Source organism: Vulpes vulpes, chromosome 10 (assembly GCF_048418805.1).
Source record: "Vulpes vulpes isolate BD-2025 chromosome 10, VulVul3, whole genome shotgun sequence".
In the NCBI taxonomy this organism is placed as follows: Eukaryota; Metazoa; Chordata; class Mammalia; order Carnivora; family Canidae; genus Vulpes; species Vulpes vulpes.
In genome coordinates this window covers 77,894,585-77,914,137 of record NC_132789.1, presented here as the reverse complement: position 1 = coordinate 77,914,137, position 19,553 = coordinate 77,894,585, and the positions used below count along the sequence as shown (strand labels likewise).

The following is a 19,553-nucleotide window of genomic DNA, read 5'->3' as shown; positions in this document are numbered from 1 at the left end:
AAAATACAAAACTTCATCCAACACATTAATGTACAAATAAATACCTGTGTTTGCCCAAGGCAAAGCAATTTTGGGATAAGAGTAGAGATTCTGTAGTCAGAAAGATCTGCCATTTTTTTTTTTTTTTTAAGATTTTATTTATTTATTCATGAGAGATACAGGGAGAGAGAGAGGCAGAGGCACAGGCAGAGGGAGAAGCAGGCTCCATGCAAGGAGCCCAACGCGGGACTCGATCCCTGGAGCCTCCAGGATCATACCCTGGGCTGAGGTGGCTCTAAACTGCAGAGCCACCGGGGTTGCCAGATTTGCCATTTTCTAGCTGAATAGTCATAAGCAAAATACTAAACTCTTTAAGGCTCAGTTTCCTCATTGGTAAAATGGGAATGGTCAGGTAATGATACCTCAGGAGGCTGTCTAAAGGATCAACGGAGTTGTACGCAAAAGAGCCCATTATAACATCTGGCATGAAGTAAGCACTCAATAAATGTGAGCTATTATTATTGTTAATTAATTACTAACACTGCATACCAGAGAATAGACCATAGAGCTGTTGGTCTATGGCATTCTCCTAGATATGGAGAATCAGCTCACTGTACCTACTTATTACCTCTACTTTGTTTAGGTGGTGTGGTTGAGAGCATCAATACTTACTTTTCTGCTTTCAAAAGTGAAAAGTGTACAGGAGGTATTCAACAAATCATTACTCCATAGATAAATGACTTTGTGAATGGATAAAGAAAAACCTATTCATTATACTTGGGTAAATAACATTTTTCAAATGCCTAAATGCACAACAACAATACATGTTCCTTTTCTTTCCTTTTTAGTTTTCTTTCTTTTTTTTTTTTTTTTAAAGTAATCACTATAATCAGCATGGGCCTCAAACTTACAACCTCATGATCGAGTCACATGCTCCACCGACTGAGCCAACCAGGTGCCTCCCAAAATACACATTTTCTAATTAGGGGCTTATTGATCCATGGATGATGGTAATCTCCAGGATCAACTATGAGCTCCATCTAATTTAATCAAAATTTTAAAATGATTATACTTTAGCCAAAAGGCAGCCAATGAGATTGGGAAGAATAATCCTATTAGAAGATGTCCAAGAGCATGGGAAATCTAGCCTGAGACATTCAAAGTCTACAGCAGACAACACACATTCAGAGTAGCAGGAAGTTGATAGCTACCATTCTTGAAGTGCTTCACAGGTTCAAACAGCAAGTCTAAGAACATCTGGATCTCCTCTGGTTGGGTCCCAGCAAGGAACCTCAGAACAATGGACATACGAGTGCCTGAAGCAGATTTCCCCTGAGTTTTACTGCCAGTCTTATTCTTCATTCGGCCATACAAAATTCTAAAAAGTCAAAAGAACATTATTTTGTTTGCACATGAATCCTAAAACATAATGCTAGTCATTTTGTTTTTCTAAGAGGTTAGAAGAGCAATTCAAAAGACTTAAAACAAGGAAGGATGAAAATAGAAATTAGATATTGAACATATAAAATTTAGAAAAACAATGACAACAACAAAAACTATGGCTGAGGGAAACAGGAAGAAGAAAATAATAAAAATAAAGGCCAAAAGGTGGTTCTTTGTAGAAGGAAAAAAATAGTAAAATAGGCAAGCCAAATGAAAATGAAAAAAAAAAAAAGGAAAAGAAAAAAGAAAAGAATATGTAGATTAAAAGGAAATAAGTGAATACAACTAAGTAAAATAAGGAAACTGGAAAGTCTTAAGTGGGTAATTTTCTGAAAAAGAAAAAAACAAAACAAAACAAATAAGGAAAAGGAACTTAAGAAGAAAACCTGAACAGAAGAGTAATCATGAGTAAACATGAAACTCAGATGAATTTTTTAAATTTTTAAGGAAAACTAATTCCCATGCTATGAAGTTTCATAGATAAGAGAAAGAAGGAACAGTCCTTTTCCATTTATGAAGGTGGTATAACTGTGATACTGAGATGAGATGATGAACAAAAATAAAATTATATACCATTCTTGCTTATAAACATAAAACCCATTTCTAAATACAGAATCCAGTGCTGCATTAAAACAGTATTAAATTTACCCCAGGAAAACAAGAAACAATCACTAGCAAAGTCTAATGCGTTGATATAGATCAATGGCTCATTGGAAAAATTAATATTATCATTTTAATCCATGCTTAATAGACATTCTAAAAAGATTCAACATCCATTCCTGATAAAATACTAAACACCCTAGTCATAGGACTTACATTCTTAGTACAAGTGTTAATTTATAACAAATGTTATTGCTTTAACATTCAAAATTTAAACACCGTGGTTTTTAAACTTTTCAATATTAGAACCCCTTTATACTCATCAGCATTTTTGAGGTCCCCAAAGAGCTGTTGTGTGAGTTTTATTTACTGATATTTATCTTAGTAGAAGTTATTTTTAAAAAATATTTTATTTATTTGAGAAAGAGAGCATAAGAGACAGCGTTGTGTGAAGACATGTGTGAGCATGCACAAGCAGGAGGGAGGGGCAGAGGGAGAAGCAGGGAGTCTGACGTGGGACTGGATCTCAGGATCCTAGGATCATGACCCAAGCTGAAGTCAGACACTTAACCTACTAAGCCACGGTGCCCTATCTTGGTAGAAATTTAAATGAGTTAACGTAAGTAACATTTTTAATGAAAAATTTTATCTTCCAAACCTCTCCCCACCAAAAATTAGTAAGCCTAAAGGCATACTTTAATTTTTCCTCCCCACATTTTTTTATTGTCTTGTTTATTAGAAAATAACTGGATTTTCCTATCTGTTTCTGCATTTAATCAGCTGCATTATGTTACAGCTGCAGAAAAGCCAGCCGTAAGCAAATATGCAGTTGGAGAAGGGAAAAATATTTCATAAACTTTCAGATAATTCTTTTGAGATAATTGTGGATATTCCACTTTGATACTATACCAGACCTCAACAAGTGGTAGTTTCTTTTTTTTTTTTTTTTTTTAATTTTTATTTATTTATGATAGTCACAGAGAGAGAGAGAGAGGCAGAGACACAGGTGGAGGGAGAAGCAGGCTCCATGCACCGGGAGCCTGATGTGGGATTCGATCCCGGGTCTCCAGGATCGCGCCCTGGGCCAAAGGCAGGCACCAAACCGCTGCACCACCCAGGGATCCCCTATCTTGCACTTTGAATTGATCTTTAGCTGTGAATGATTGTGTAGCATGCATTGGTTATTTGGAAAACATGCCAATCAATGGGATAACTAATATTCAGAAGTGCTTTATGCGCACTTCCCATTTTGTCATATAAATCAATACAATGACAAGCACTCAAGGATTAAGATTCACCAAGAACATGAAATGAAACTAGCGTTTGTTTTTTTTTTTCTTAAACACCAGCTGTGTGACAATGAAGACTGACTTGTATGGTTTGGAGCCACTGTCGTGATTAGTGCTAAGGCACTGGCAGTTTTACATTTGTTTTTTGCGTTGTCAGCACAAATGTTGGCAGAGTGGGAAAAGGTGTCTGAGTAGTATTTTTTTTTTATTTTTTTAATTGGAGTTAAATTTGCCAACATATAGCATAACACCCAGTGCTCACTGCGCCAAGTGCCCCCCTCAGTGCCCACCAGCCAGTCACCTCCTGCCCCCTGCCCACCTCCTCTTCCACTACCCCTTATTCATTTCCCAGAGTTAGGTGTCTCTCATGTTTTGTCACCCTCACTGATATTTTCATTCATTTTCTCTCCTTTCCCTTTATTCCCTTACACTAACGTTTATATATTCTCCAAATGAATAAGACCATATAATGTTCGTCCTTCTCCGATTGACTTATTTCACTCAGCATAATACCCTCCAGGTCCCTCCACGTTGAAGCAAATGGTGAGTATTTGTTGTTTCTAATGGCTGAGTAATATTCCATTGCATACATAAACCACATCGTCTTTATCCATTCATCTTTCGATGGACACCGAGGCTCCTTCCACAGTTTGGCTATTGTGGACATTGCTGCTAGAAACATCGGAGTGCACGTGTCCTGGCATTTCACTGCATCTGTACCTTTGGGGTAAATCCCCAGCAGTGCAATTGCTGGGTCGTAGGGCAGATCTATTTTTAACTCTTTGAGGAACCTCCACACACTTTTCCAGAGGGGCTGTACCAGTGCACATTCCCACCAACAGTGCAAGAGGGTTCCCCTGTCTCCACATCCTCTCCAACATTTGTTGTTTCCTGTCTTGTTAATTTTCCCCATTCTCACTGGGGTGAGGTGGTATCTCATTGTGGTTTTGATTTGTATTTCCCTGATGGCCAGTGATGTGGAGCATTTTCTCATTTGCTTGTTGGCCATGTCTATGTCTTCCTCTGTGAAATTTCTGTTCATGTCTTTTGCCCATTTCATGATTGGATTCTTTGTTTCTTGGCTGTTGAGTTTAATAAGTTCTTTACAGATATTGGAAACTAGCCCTTTATCTGATAGGTCATTTGCAAATATCTTCTCCCATTCTGTAGGTTGTCTTTGAGTTTTGTTGACTGTTTTGGTGTGCAAAAGCTTCTTATCTCGATGAAGTCCCAATAATTCATTTTTGCTTTTGTTTCTCTTGCCTTCATGGATGTATCTTGCAAGAAGTTGCTGTGGCCAAGTTCAAAAAGGATGTTGCCTGTGTTCTCCTCTAGGATTTTGATGGATTCCTGTATCACATTTAGATCTTTCATCCATTTTGAGTTTATCTTTGTGTATGGTGTCACATGACTGTCCAATTTTCCCAGCACCATTTATTTATTTATTTATTTATTTTTATTTTATTTATTTATTTTTTTCCCCAGCACCATTTATTGAAGAGACTGTCTTTTTCCAGTTAATAATCTTCCCTGCTTTGTTGAATATTAGTTTATCATAAAGATGAGTGTCTACTTCTGGATTCTCTATTCTGTTCCACTGATCTATGTGTCGGTTTTTGTGCCACTACCACACTGTCTTGATGATCACAGCTTTGTAGTACAACTTGAAATCCAGCATTGTGATGCCCCCGGCTCTGGTTTTCTTTTTTAATATGCCCCTGGCTAAAAAAATAAAAAATAAAAATAATAAAAACAATAAAAATAAAAAAAATCCCTTGGCTATTCAGGGTCTTTTCTGATTCCACAAAAATCTTAAGATGATTTGTTACACCTCTCTGAAGAAAGTCCATGGTATTTTGATAGGGATTGCATTAAATGTGTACATTGCCCTGGGTAACATTGACATTTTTTCACAATATTAATTCTTCCAGTCCATGAGCATGGAATATTCTTCCATCTCTTTGTGTCTTCCTCAATTTCTTTCAGAAGTGTTCTGTAGTTTTTAGGGTATAGATCCTTTACTCCTTTGGTTGGGTTTATTCCTAGGTATCTTATGCTTTTGGGTGCAATTGTAAGTGGGATTGACTGCTTAATTTCTCTTTCTTCAGTCTCATTGTTAGTGTATAGAAATGCCACTGATTTCTGGGCATTGATTTTGTATCCTGCCACACTGCCGAATTGCTGTATGAGTTCTAGCAATCTTGTGGTGGGGTCTTTTGGTTTTTCTATGTACAGTATCATGTCATCTGCGAAGAGGAAGCGTTTGACTTCTTCTCTGTCAATTTGAATGCTTTTTATTTCTTTTTGTTGCCTGATTGCTGAGGCTAGGACTTCCAGTACTATGTTGAATAGCAGTGGTGAGAGTGGACATCCCTGTCTTGTTCCTGATCTTAGGGGAAAGGCTCCCAGTGTTTCCCCAGTGAGAATGATATTTGCTGTGGGCCTTTTGTAGATGGCTTTTAAGATGCTGAGAAATGTTCACTCTCTCCCTACACTCTGAAGAGTTTTGATCAGGAATGGATGCGGTATTTTGTGAAATGCTTTCTCTGCATCTCTTGAGAGGATCATATGGTTCTTGTTTTTTCTCTTGTTGATATGATCAATCACACTGATTGCTTTACGAGTGTTGAACCAGCCTTGCATCCTGTGGATAAATCCCACTTGGTCATGGTGAATAATCTTCTTAATGTATTGTTGGATCCTATTGGTTAGTATCTTGTTGAGAACTTTTGCATCTGTGTTCATCAGGGATACTGGTCTATAATTCTCCTTTTTGGTGGGGTCTTTGTCTGGTTTTGGAATTAAGGTGATGCTGGTCAGGGAACCTGTTTGGAAGTACTCCATCTCTTTCTATTTTTCCAAACAGCTTTAGTAGAATTGGTATGGTTTCTTCTTTAAACGTTTGATAGAATTCCCCTGGGAAGCCATCTGGCCCTGGACTTTTGTGTCTTGGGAAGTTTTTGATGACTGCTTCAATTTCCTCCCTAGTTATTGGCCTGTTCAGGTTTTCTATTTCTTCCAGTTCCAGTTTTGGTAGTTTGTGGTTTTCCAGAAATGAGTCCATTTCCTCTAGATTGTCTAGAAGACAATTGGCATATAACTGCTCATAATAAGTTTTTAAAATCGTTTGTATTTCCTTGGTATTGGTGGTTATCTCTCCTTTCTCATTCATGATTTTATTAATTTGAATCTTTTCTCTCTTCTTTTTAATAAGGCTGGCTAATGGTTTATCTATCTTATTAATTCTTTCAAAAAACCAACTCCTGGTTTTGTTCATCTGTTCCAAAGTTCTTCTGGTCTCTATTTCATTGAGTTCTGCTCGAATCTTTTTTAATTCTCCTCTTCTGCTGGTTGTAGGATATATTTGCTGTTTTTTCTCCAGCTCCTTTAGGTGCAAGGTTAGCTTTTGTATTTGAGTTCTTTCCAGTTTTTGGATGGATGCTTGTACTGCAATGTATTTCCCCCTCAGGATGGCTTTTGTTGTATCCCAAAGATTTTGAATGGTTGTATCTTCATCTCATTAGTGTCCATGAATCTTTTTAATTCTTCCCTAATTTCCTGGTTGACCCTTTCATCTTTGAGCAGGATGGTCCTTAACCTCCACATGTTTGAAATCCTTTCAAACTTCTTCTTGTGATTTGGTTCTAGTTTCAAAGCATTATGGTCTGAAAATATGCAGGGGACGAACCCAATCGTTTGGTATCGGTTAAGACCTGATTTGTGACCCAGTATGTGGTCTCTTCTGGAGAAAGTTCCATGTGCACTTGAGGAAAATGTGTATTCAGTTGCATTTGGTGTAAAGTTCTGTAAATATCTGTGAAATCCATCTGCTCCAGTGTATCATTTCTTTGGACTTGTTGTGCTTAGAAGATCTGTCGATTGCAGAAAGCACTATATTTAAGTCACCAAGTATAAGTGTTATTATCTAAGTATGTCTTAACTTTGGTTATTAATTGATTGATATACTTGGCAGCTCCCACATTCGGGGCATAAATATTCATGATTATTAGGTCCTCTTGTTGGATAGATCCTTTAAGCATGATATAGTGTCCCTCTTCATCTCTTACTACAGTCTTTGGGATAAACTTTAATTTATCTGATATGAGGATGGCTACCCCTGCTTTCTTTTGAGGACCATCTGAATGGTAAATGCTTCTCCAACCTTTTATTTTCAGGCTGTAGGTGTTCTTATGTCTAAAATGAGCTCCCCCTTGGATGCTTTTTTCCATCTGTATTTTTTTTTTCCATCTTCCTACCTTGACAGAAGCACAAACTCTTCTCACTGTAGCGTTCCAGCTGTTCTCTCTTTAAATCTTAGACCGAATTCATAGGTTTTCAGGATGATTTGAAAGTTATCTAGGTAAGTGGGTGGGGACAGGTGACTTGGGGACCCTACTCTTCCGCCATCTTGCCCCACCTCCCTGGGTAGTATTTTGAAAAAAGCTTTAACCTTGTGGGCCCCTGAAAGCATCTCAGTGACAGCCCCCGCCAAGAAGGAGCAAAACAAATTTTAAGAAGGGTTGCAACAGAAACATTACTGTTAAATCCAGCAGCAAGACAAGGACAACCACAAACACTACCACCACAGTCAATTCTTCTATACTGTGTGGGTAATATGCAAAGTAAAAAAAAAAAAAAAAAACAGAAAAAAGAGGTTTTAAAAAAATCTGTATGATTAAAAATTAATTAAATTAGATTAATTAGGCTTAGATTCACTATAGACCATGGAGTTTACCTTCTGGCAGGGGAAACAAATGATAAACAAGAGGCTATGTCAGATGATTGTGAAGAAAAATAAAGCAAGGTTAAGGGACTAAAAGGTGATTAAAGGAAGGTGGGACTTTACACAAGGTGGTGAAGGGAGGCAACCTGACAATGACATTCGAGAGGAGACTGAATGCAAAAGAAGAGCTAGTGCTCACGTGTTCCAAGCACAGGGACCAGCAGGTCCACTGACTTTGAGATGGGCTCCGAGGGGGCCAGGGAATGGAAGTGGTGTGGTTGGACAAGAAGTCTGAAGCTAGGTCATACCAAGCCCTCAAAGAAGGAGCAAGGATTCCCTACTTTTTTTTCAGTAAAATGGAACCTCAAAGGGTTTTTTAGGAGACTAACAATTTGATGACTATTACTGACTATTGCTTTTTCAACCAAGAAAATTCAATGAAAACAATTAAAGCTAATAACAAAGGTTTATAATGTGAATGTTTAAATAATCAATACCAAAAATCAACAGCTTTTATACCTCATAATTAGTTATACACCAAATGAATGAATTATTTTTATTATTTCTCAATAATAAAACTTAAGAGGAATACAGGATTTAATTTTAACATTATTATTAAAATAACTGCATGGCAAGATCTTTCCTTATGTTACAGACAAAATATTTTAAAATAAGTCTCTATAACAATTTGACTTTGTTAAAAAAAAAAACAAAATAAAAAATGGAATATTCCATTATAATCACTGAATGAATCATAATACCATATTCACAATTACTTTTGTAATTAACTTTTAAAAAAATTCAGTTTTAAACAGGGTAAATACCTCATCAGAACAGGAAACAGATCTGCTCGGTGGGCCGTTTTCACTACCGTATTATCTTCAGAAATGCTAAAATGCACTATCTCTTCCTTAAAGCTTCTGTCTTCAAGCAATCTTTGTAAGTTTTCCCTTTAAAAACGGAATATAGAACAAATCATCACTTAATAATCAATGGTATTTTTAAAAAATGCAATATAGTAGTACAGTGATATGTATAATAGAAATAGGAATTAATATATTATAGTTGACATTTATAAAGGAAAATTTTCAGGAAATGACAGGTTTTCAAATTTTAAAAAGTAAAGGTGATTATGAGGAATTAAAACTTAGTCAACAATTCAGCCATTTAAAAAAGATTAATACAAAAGCTTTCTTCAGTTCTTATAGAGAGTGATCATGATTCCCTAAGTAATCACCAAGATTCTGACATCACTGAAGCAACAAGAAATGATATCGCCAAAAAAAAAAAAAAAAAAAGAAATGATATCGCCTTCTCTTTTCTACCTTATCTTTGGAGAAGCACTCTTAATACACAAATATACTTTGAGTTTTCATTTTTTACCTGAAAATAGCCTTATGATTATAGTCAAAAAGGGAAATTTCCCAGGCCTTCACAAAATTATTTTAGAAGAGGTGCTCAGGTAGAAAGGTAAAAATCAGCCAAAGAAATAGCATTTCTTTAGCTTCAAATAACTTACCTGTAAGGGAGGATATGTGGATGTTTATATGTCATTATACAATCCAGGGCTATTTTTTGCACCGTTTGATCTTGATGTAGCAACAACTAAGAATAATATTTTATAGAATAAATTAATGAAGTCACATATACACATACCATGGAATAGTAACTTACTTGGGTTAATGTGCTAAATTAGATTTCTTAGAATCTAAATTTTTTAGATGTGGGTTAAAGGTGATCCCTGACAACAACCTTACATTTTCCCAGAAGTGCAGCATGAACAGAATATGTGCAATGAACTAAGTGAAAACAAAACTCTGACCCCTGAATCCTACATGCCAGACTCTCGGGTTTATCAGTCTTCTGGTCAAGGCCAATTTCCTACATAAATTTGGGTTCATACCAGCTGGGCTGGTCCTATGATGACAGAAAGCTCCCATAATGCCGTGAAAGTAATGGCAGTCAGTAAGATGCCAGGAAAGAGGGCCTAGTACAGAGCCTCTCAGATCAGATGGTTTAGAATTTAGCTTCCTACAGATTTGAGCTCTGGCTTTATAAACAAACTGTATCTGAATTATGGGCATAACGAGGATAAATTCTGCTGAAATCATGTAAGTTCCATCTAAAAAATTCCAAATGAGGGGATCCCTGGGTGGCTCAGTGGTTTAGCGCTGCATTTGGCCCAGGGCCTGATGCTGGAGACCCGGGATCAAGTCCCACATTGGGTTCCCTGCATGGAGCCTGCTTCTCCCTCTGCCTGCGTCTCTCTCTCTCTTTCTCTCTCTCTCTCTCTCTCTATCATGAATAAATAAAACCTTTAAAAAAATAATAAAAGACATCCAAATGAAAAAAGGAAATCTTGTTTCCCCAGATGGCTTAGAATGACATCCAATGCTTACTCTGCTTCTGATATTAAATTTTTTTCTGCAATCTTTTCTGTAACTGAAGATTATACATGTGACTACAAAAGATACTTACTCCAACTATAAGCTTTTACTCAGTGTAATAGATCCTGAAATCCCAGCACTCTGTAAGGTTACCTTACCTAGAAGTGAAAAGTAGCTAGCTTCTTTTGACACAGCCTCCACTGTTAATACAGCTGATCAAGGTTTAGACACCTAAAATGTGTTTATAATCAACAAAATAGCTAAAGTCTAAAACTGTTTATCAAGATACAGAAAATAGTTATTAATTTTTAAAACACAGTACTTAAAATGTAGACATGGGCCTTATTCATCAATAATTATTAAAAGCCTAAAAGTTATTTTGGTAAACAACAGAGAAAAGTCACAAAAAACTGCAGTGGCAAACATTTATTTTACTTACCTGAAGATATAGCTCATATAATCTGGATTCCAGATATAAGGCGCGTGGATTTGAAAACTTAGAGAAAACTTGCAAATGAGCAATTAACTGCCTAAAAAACAAAAACCAAAAACCATAGGGTAATACAGAATTAAAGAAAAGGGATTTTCTTTTTTTTGGGGGGGGGGGAGAACACACATGTTGGGGGTAGAGGGTGGTGAGCAGAGGGAGAGGGAGATGGAGAATCCCAAGCAGACTCCACTCCTAGCATGGAGCCCAACATGGGGCTCGCTCTCATGACCCTATGATTATGACCTGAGCCAAAATCAACAGCTGGACACTGAACCAGCTGAGCCACTCAGGCACCCTCAGATATTTTCTTAAGATGATAGTACCCACCAATTTTAGTCTCTCTGACAAGTATGCCAAATGCCCTGACTATAGTTTCACTGTTAATTACACAAACAAGTTTTAATTATTTGCATTTAGGAACTTATTCTCCGGAAATTCTAAATCTTAGGCAGGACTTCCCCTGAAATTCAGGCTTCCCTACCCCAGAGAATCATTCAGGATGTGCTTAGAATGGTTTATATTAAACCAGACACAGGAAGAAAGTAATCAAAACAGCGATACATTGCAAAGCTGAACACAGATAATTTTTGGAATGATTCCTTTTCTAGGTTCTATGCAGCAGAAAGGAAGATTGGTAAGGTACATTCTTCCTCACTTTCATATGACATAAACACTGATGCCAGGAGCCAGAGGTCCATATGTAGATAACCATAGCTCTTGCTTAAACCAAAAAGGAAGATGAAAGAACAACATTCTGTGCTCAAAAGTTAAACACGGAGATGAGACAGCAAGCCAATTACATCACCCACTGAAAGAGGTCGAGAAGAGAGCTTCTACAACAGCTACTCACTCGACTTCTTAATCCACAGGCTCCAGGAAGCTTTAAAAATATTTGGGAAACAAACTGTTTTATCTCTACATATAATTGATAAGAAGTATTAAGGCTTAAAACAAACAAACAAACCCTGAATGAATAAACAGTCACAATTTGGGGGGATTTTATTTGCCTATCTCAAGAACAAAAGTGGGGAGAAGTGAGGAGACAGAAAATACAAGCTGTGTGTGTGGTACTGACTCAGGGGGATGGGACTGAGTGCTTCAGAGCCTCATCTTCCTCATCTGGACAAAGAAAAGACCCCCTGGACTTTGTGCAAAGACTGAACAACAACAACAAAAAGAGTTGTGGGGCCTCTGCTCCACAAAATAAATTGCTCCTGGGCAAAAAATGCAAAACTGTAAAAGTCCTACTGGTTAATACAGACAAAATAACCTGGCCATTATGACCTTCTTATATATGATAGAGAAATACGGTAGCACTTTTGCTTATATTTAGCTTATGTGCCAACCTGTCTACATTATGTGTTTGGTTTTGTTATCAAACACTAATTTATGTGCTGCAATGCAAGTATTTTGTAGATGTTCGCATTTATAATCAGCTGACTTTAAAGGGGATTGCCCTAAGTAATGTGCACTGGCCTCATCCATGAAGCCCTAAGCGCAAAACCGGGGGTCTCCCAGAAAGATGGAATTCTACCACAAGACCAGGACACAGAAATCCTACTCTGTGAATTTTGAATCCAAGGCTACAATAAAATCCTGCCTAATTTTCCAGCCTGTTGTCTTGCCCTACAAACTGTGCACCTACTGGGTGCCATAATCGTGTGAGCCAATTCCTTACAATAAACCTGTTTAGTCATACATATGTACACCCTCATCATATCTGTCTGCTTCTCTGGAGAGCTCTTATATAATTATCACCAAGCCCTTGCAGTTTTACAAAGTAACTTAAAATTTTCTTTTGAAACATCCATTCTTTTCAAACATTTATTATTATTATTTTTATGAGCTATGTAGCCTTCAAGACCCAAAGAGAGGGACGCCTGGGTAGCTCTGTCAGTTAAGCATCCGACTCATAGCTCACTCAGCTAAAATCTTGATCTCAGGGTCATGAGTTCAAGCCCTGTGTGGGGCTCCATGCCCAAGGTGGGGCCTACTTAACAACAAAATAAGAGTCAAAGAGAACAGAAGCCAATTTACATGTTTTCAATAAATACTCGTCATCAAGGAGCATGTTCTGTGAAGGATTATGAATGTATTGAGGGGGCACTAGGAATGTGATTACCCATTTACTCACACTTTCAATGGTGTATGTTAGCAGTATTCTAATTTTGGCTACGGGGGGGGGGGGGGGCAGAAAAATTAAGATGTGGACCTTATCTTTGGACTTTCTGATTTACCCGGCAAATCTGTAAAAAAGTAACTAACATCCAAGGTAAGGAGAAGCACCATGCTAGAGGTGTGGACACCTGTTCTGACAGTCTGAAGCTGAGTTACTTGAACCTGCAGTCTAGAAGACAGGAGAAACACTGGTGAAGAAGTAGCGCAGGAACTGTTTCTGGAAGTAGGAGCAGAATTTCAGTCGGCAGAAATGAGGCAGGGCCACAGAAGGAGGGGAGGACACAGCAAAGGTCCAGGGGTGAGAAAGGAAGAGACATGACTGGTTAAATAGCTTATTCAATTATTCAGCAAAGAAAGATGAGGACTAATCTTCTGCTAGCTATCTGCTGAGAACATGAAGCAGAAAACAGCCATCTTTCTCTGAAAGGAAGTAGCAGGGGACAGTTCGTTCGCTCAGGGTTCTGTCAGGTAGAAACAGGACGGAGCTACAGCATGAGGAAGCGTGGCCATGCTCCTTCGTGCCCCTGTGCTTTGCACACTGCTTCCACGAGCTGGCAGGGGCCTTCCCTGCCCAGCTGCCCTTTGCCTTTCAGCCTCAATGGGGCCCTCCCCTTGGTAACAGTCTTCTCGTTGTGGTGGAGTTAAGTCATCTCTTAGTATGCTCCTAGAACTCCTCGGTGTTTTGGTTGTTTCTCTATTTGTCCTCTCCTAGAACTCCTTTAAAAACACTTCTTCTATAAAAATATTCAACCAGGCGTTAGACTGTGCTTCCTGTATAGCAGAGGCTAAGTAAGTACCCTTCATCTTTGTAGCCCAATACTTAGTAAAAGGCACCCAATACAGCTGCTGAATGGATGGACCAATAAGTGGCTCGCGGGAAGACTGGACAGGTAGGTGTAGCAGATTGAGATCTAAAGTGTTAAAATAACACAGTAGCACGGATACACGGGTCCTTGTTGCCCTTAATTCAGTCTTCAAGGAAGCTGCAGTAACTTTTGAAAGCCTGATCACTCCTAAGGTTTCTTAACAACTTAGGTAAATGAACAACCCAGAGAATAGGAAAGAGAATGTAAAAACATGGAAACAAAAAAGGCAACCAGACATAAGTCAAACAGCAAAGTAAAAGTGCTGATGCATTTGTTTTAAGAGAAGGGATATTCCATTACGTGTTCCCCTAGAACACAACCTTAACACATGGTGCCATGAAAGTGACGGGCAAAGGCCAAAGAGCATTCAATCATTACAGGCCCAATGCTCTATTTGTAAAGAGAACTTATGATGAGAGAATCCTAAAAGTCCCAACTCTAAGAGTCTGAGACCAAATAAAAAACAAGTAACAACAAGCAAGCAAACAGCTCTGAAGGTAGGATGTTTTCTTTGGGCTATAAAACAAAATCCCAGGGGGATGCAGCACTTCAGTAACTATCTGAAGCCTTGTCCAAGGCCTTTTCACATATAAGCCATCAGAGGTCTCCCCATTTCTCCTAGAGCCCTGTATCTGTGCGCTTTCAGCAACACTGAATTTACTTTGCTGCAGCTCTTCTGGTCTTTTTCTTCTGTGAGGGTTCATCTACGGGCACCGCCTCCTCCTCCAGCTCTTCATCATCTCCAGCAGCAGGTTCCTCTTCTATTTCCTCTGCTGCCACCCCCTTGGCTTTCCTTCGCAGATCCTGGGTCGGAGCGACTTGCAGGTCTGCTGGGTAATACTCATTGCTACAGTGAAAAGAGATGAAGGTGAAATGTCTTCATTCTGTTTATGACAGATGTGTGACCATGGTTCATAGAGTCACATGCCGAAAAGTCATCAATGGCACCTTAGCCAAGCCTCATCACATTCTTTTTTATTCAGCCCGGCTTAAGTACCCTACTTGACAAATCTATTGCTAACTGCAGTTATGCTTTTAAAATCCCACTGTTACACTGCCATGAAAAGTCCCTTTTGGACTGAATTGAAATCAGTCTCCCTGTTTCTGGAACCATAATTGGAGGAGGGTGGGTGTAGGATTGGATTATGTTAAATAATTAAAGCATAGCATTAAGACCATGCTGGTCACTCTGCACCAGACGCTTTCTACTTTGCCAGTGTTCTTTTGCAAATACAGTGCCACAACAGAATTCCGTCCTCTGGACGTGGTCTGCTAAGACAGACGGACTGTCAACTCCGTGGCTATGGGGACAGTCATGACATAACACAGACTCAAACTGGATGTCCAGGCAATGAAAATCAGTCAGTCTTTATCTTTTGTCTCTTTAAACTAAGCTTGTATACTTGGTGTTCACATTTATTTCATGACATTCCATCCCTTTGTGACCCACTATTCTAAGGAACTACTATCATCTTGTATCATCTTGAAGGCTGTCACAGAGTGCATTGGTTTTGTATTCCTTTAATTCATTCATCCAACAGTTATTCATTTGTTGTCTGTTTTGTGCATGGCACTGGGCTATGGATATAAGGAAACTGATCAGATGAACCTTAAAGTCTGCATTCAAAAACATACTGGTGAAACATGTTTGCGGATAGCACCCTACCAACCTGGAAGTAACCCCAGGTTAATAATGTTAAACTCCTGGTAAATATACTAAACTGCACCTGGAGAGCTGGGAAGCTACACCTCATTCACCTTCGTATTCTCACCCAGCACGGTCTAGTGCTTAACACATAAAAAATGGATGAATGAATAAAATGAGCAAAGTTGCTGTGTCAGTTACCAACCATACCATCATCCATTTAATGACGTCCCTGCTGTATTCTCAACACTCAGTTAACCATATAGGACATATTTGTTTAAACCTTTTCTGCATGCTCAGCATGTTCCCTCATGTTTATTAAGTAAGATAACTCAGAGCATTTACAAGCATGCTCCCAATACGCAGCAAGTACTTCTTAGATGTCACCTTTTTCACAGTATTGTTGCCATTGTTGGTCATTCCAGCTTCTGGTTTGCTCCTCTCAAAGAATGCTTACAACAGATTCACGAATTAGTTCTAATATTGAATTGTTTGAAACATATTTAGAAATGCAAACTTCTAGTCAAAAAATAAAAAATAAAATAAAATAAAAAGCCTAAAATATATTTTGAAAATGGAATTAAAGGTGATATTTAAGTTTTCCATTAGCTTGGATCATCTATAAAAGTATTTGCTACAGGTAATCATTGCCAACTAATTTTAAATATCTTTAAAAATTGTATATCTTTAGTTTCTAAGTCTTCTTAAATGCAGAAACCACTTCTTTTTACAGGCTCCTTTCCCCATCTCCAGTAATCCATTTGTAACCTACTTCTTTTTTTAGGGAAAAATTTGGAAACTCAACATAGTGAGAAACTGATTTCCTATTAACACCGTTAGTCCTAGCTTGCATATGTATAGCTCTTTGAAATTCACAAAACAACTGATAAACATTATTTTGCCTGCAAAACAAGGCAAGGAAACTAAATATCACTGTCTTCATTCTATAAATACAATTAAAGCCTGAAGAGTTACATGAAAAAAATCACTACTCTTCTACCACAGTATCGACTGACCTGCCTGAATCTTTGCTGCAATGAATTAGTCACATAAACTTTTCTACTTATGCATTGGATCCTATCTTCTTTTAACTATTCAAAGACAGGACTCCAACAATTTTATTCCCTTTCTTGCATTACGAATTTTCCCTCCCTTCTGGATCATTCATACCAGCATGATACAGATTTATGCTGTTTAAATCTTAAATAGCAACCTAGCAACAGCAGCTCTCTCTGCTCTCACATCTCCCTCCACCTGTCTGCTTCCTTTTTTACAAGAAGTGTCCATACTTGCTGTTTTTGTTTTTCATTTCCTTTTAAGCTCATTTTAATCAAGCTTTATCCCCTACCCAGTTAACCAAAACAACTCTTGTTAAGTTTACTTCTAAAGTCAATGGTCAAGTCTTATGCTTCATCTGACTGATGTCTCAGATACGTCTGATCCAAGTCATTACTCCATTTTGAAATACTTTTTTTAACTTAGCTCCTGGGATACTACGAGGTCTTGGTTCTTCCTCTGTCACTCTGTCCTGGCTTCCTTTGCTGGTTCCTTATCTCCAATCTCTAAATATCATTATGAGTCCTTGGAAGTCTTCTCTCTCTACATTTGCATTTAGGCATGGCCTCATTCCCCATCTCCCAATTTAAGAAATTGTCTGTATACTAATGATTTTCCAATTTATAATCTTTAGGCCAATATTCCCCTTTTGAGTCTATACTCCAAATCCAACTGTCTACCTATTACCCCTACTTAGATGTCTATTCAGTATCCCAAACTGAACACGTCTAAAAATGAACTATCTTCCCTCACAAATCTGCAAACCTCTGCAATCCTCCCAATCTCAGTAAATGGTGACTCTTCTTCCAGTCGCTCAGATCAAAACCTTAGGGACATCCCTAGTTGCTCCTTTTCACCTTCCTCTACCACTCCCCAGCACCCCCAAGACCCAGATATCTGATCTGTTGGCTGACCAAACCCCACAGAGGCTGATCTGGTTGCAATCCTTCAAAAAGATTTTTTACTGAGTTGAAATCCAAGAATATCCAGAATTCAACCACCTCTCATCAGTTGCACTATGTACAAGGTATAACTAGTACTTAGTACCTTGGTACCTTGGTCAAGTAACCATCATTTCTTGCCTGGAATTTTATAATCTCTGAAACCGGTCGGTCTCTCCGCTTTGGCCAACCTACAGTCTATTCTCAACATGACAGCTAGAAAAATCCTCAGGAAAATTTAAGTCATGTCCTGACTCTGTTGAAATCTTCTAATGGCTTTCCATTTCACTAAAAGAAAAAAACAAAGTCCCTTACTATTACTTAAAGACCTCACACAATTTGTCCTGTAAGTTTTTGCCCTCATCTTCAACTACTTTCTCCAAGGGTCACTGCTGCAGCCACTCAAACCTCCTGGCTGTTCCACAAACAAACCAAGCATGCTGTGGTTTGTAGCCTGCTTACTACACCAAGAATATTTTCCCATATGATGAAACACTAATGGAAAATATGTATTTTTACTGAATAATTAGTACTGCTCTGTACAATACATCCCTTATCTTTAGAGTTTTAAAGCAATCCAACTCTCACACAACCTATCTAGTCAAAACAAAACAATGCTCCAGAAAGTTCTTATTATCCTTTGAGAATACATTCCATCAGCATCCTGGGAAACATTGGGAGGCTCACCAAAGAGTGGCAGGGGTTGTGTTACTGGAAAGTACTTTAAAGCCTCAGGCAGGCAATAAAATGACAAACAACAGGGCAAGAAATAACAAGGGCTTTGTACATTGATCTAATATGATGGCCTTTTTTGTTTTGTAACCTGGAATTTTTAGATTTTTTAATTTAACCTGGAATTTTTATTAACACCATTTATAGGCTGATAAAATCCTGACTCATATAAAATCAAGTGGTGAATAAAACCAGTTGTTCTCTGAGACAGCCAGTGCTTTATAGAGGTGTCGATGATCTGAAAATGTGACGGACATATAAAAACACTGAGGCTACTTGAGAGCTTAAGACTTTGCATCTTCTCTTCCTCACACCCTACCAGGACGTTCCTAGAAAGGAAGACTTACTTGATAAATCTCAAGAAAAGTGGAGAGAGCTCCCTGGACCGTGGCTCTATCCTCTCTGGGAATTTTGCCAGAGCTCGCCAGAGCAAAAATCGAAAGTTGGTGTGGTCCAATCTTTCCTGACAGTCAGTTTTCGACACTAACTGCTCATGATAAAGAGCTCCAACATCTCCTTCCTGAGTCTGCTCCCAACTTTCATCTCCAATGGACTTCTCATCTCTGACATCATTTTGTAGCTCCTTCTCTGCAAGGAAAAGGTCAGAACCGTTAAAGAACTGTAAACATTTGTCCTACGTGTTTCTTCAAGTGGGGGCATTTCTTTCTCTAGTAATATGAGGAAACAATAAACTATATCCAAAGATCATCAAAATAATAAATTCCTCATTTGTTTCCCCATTCATGTGCAATTAAGCAGGAAAAAATTAAACAATCTTTTTTCTTCCCAGTCACCCCCTCCACTTCTGCTTACATACCAGCATGTACAGCTGCTTTTTCTAGATGTTCATAGTAGACCTTCCAAAATTGTTTATTTTCCATTTCGTGTGCATGAGAACTAAGAGAAAAGATCACAAAAAAAAGTATGTGGAATAATCCTTTTTAAAAGATCTCTTGCAGGAAAAAAAAAAGGTGAAAAGATATAACTAAAATTTAATTAGGTTATCCCCAAGTATGGGGCTTAAAAATTTTGTACTTCTTTATATTTTTTAAAATGCCTAAACTGAGCAGGAATTATTATTACTACTATTATGATTATTGAGTATAGTTGACACACACTATTAATTTTAGGTGTACAACTTAATGATTTGACAAATTTATTACATTGTGCTATGCTCACCACATGTGTAGCTACCACCCGCCCCATTGCATTGCTATTACAATG

General features: G+C 38.1%; 1 protein-coding gene across 4 annotated transcripts in view; it reads right to left on the bottom strand.

The window, feature by feature from the left end:
* Positions 1-19,553, bottom strand: part of UTP20 (UTP20 small subunit processome component) — a 96,171-nt gene that overhangs the window by 47,581 nt on the left and 29,037 nt on the right. For all 4 annotated transcript variants that reach the window (XR_011994949.1, XR_011994950.1, XM_072724697.1 and 1 more), the window contains exons 20-26: positions 19,147-19,226; positions 18,677-18,917; positions 14,617-14,802; positions 10,861-10,951; positions 9,554-9,639; positions 8,859-8,984; positions 1,191-1,357 (exon numbers count right to left, since the gene is read on the bottom strand). Coding sequence is in view for 2 of the 4 variants with exons in the window: in XM_072724697.1 (XP_072580798.1) it covers positions 1,191-1,357; positions 8,859-8,984; positions 9,554-9,639; positions 10,861-10,951; positions 14,617-14,802; positions 18,677-18,917; positions 19,147-19,226 (977 nt within the window). In the remaining 2 variants the exon portion in view is untranslated. The remainder of the gene's footprint in view (positions 1-1,190; positions 1,358-8,858; positions 8,985-9,553; positions 9,640-10,860; positions 10,952-14,616; positions 14,803-18,676; positions 18,918-19,146; positions 19,227-19,553) is intronic.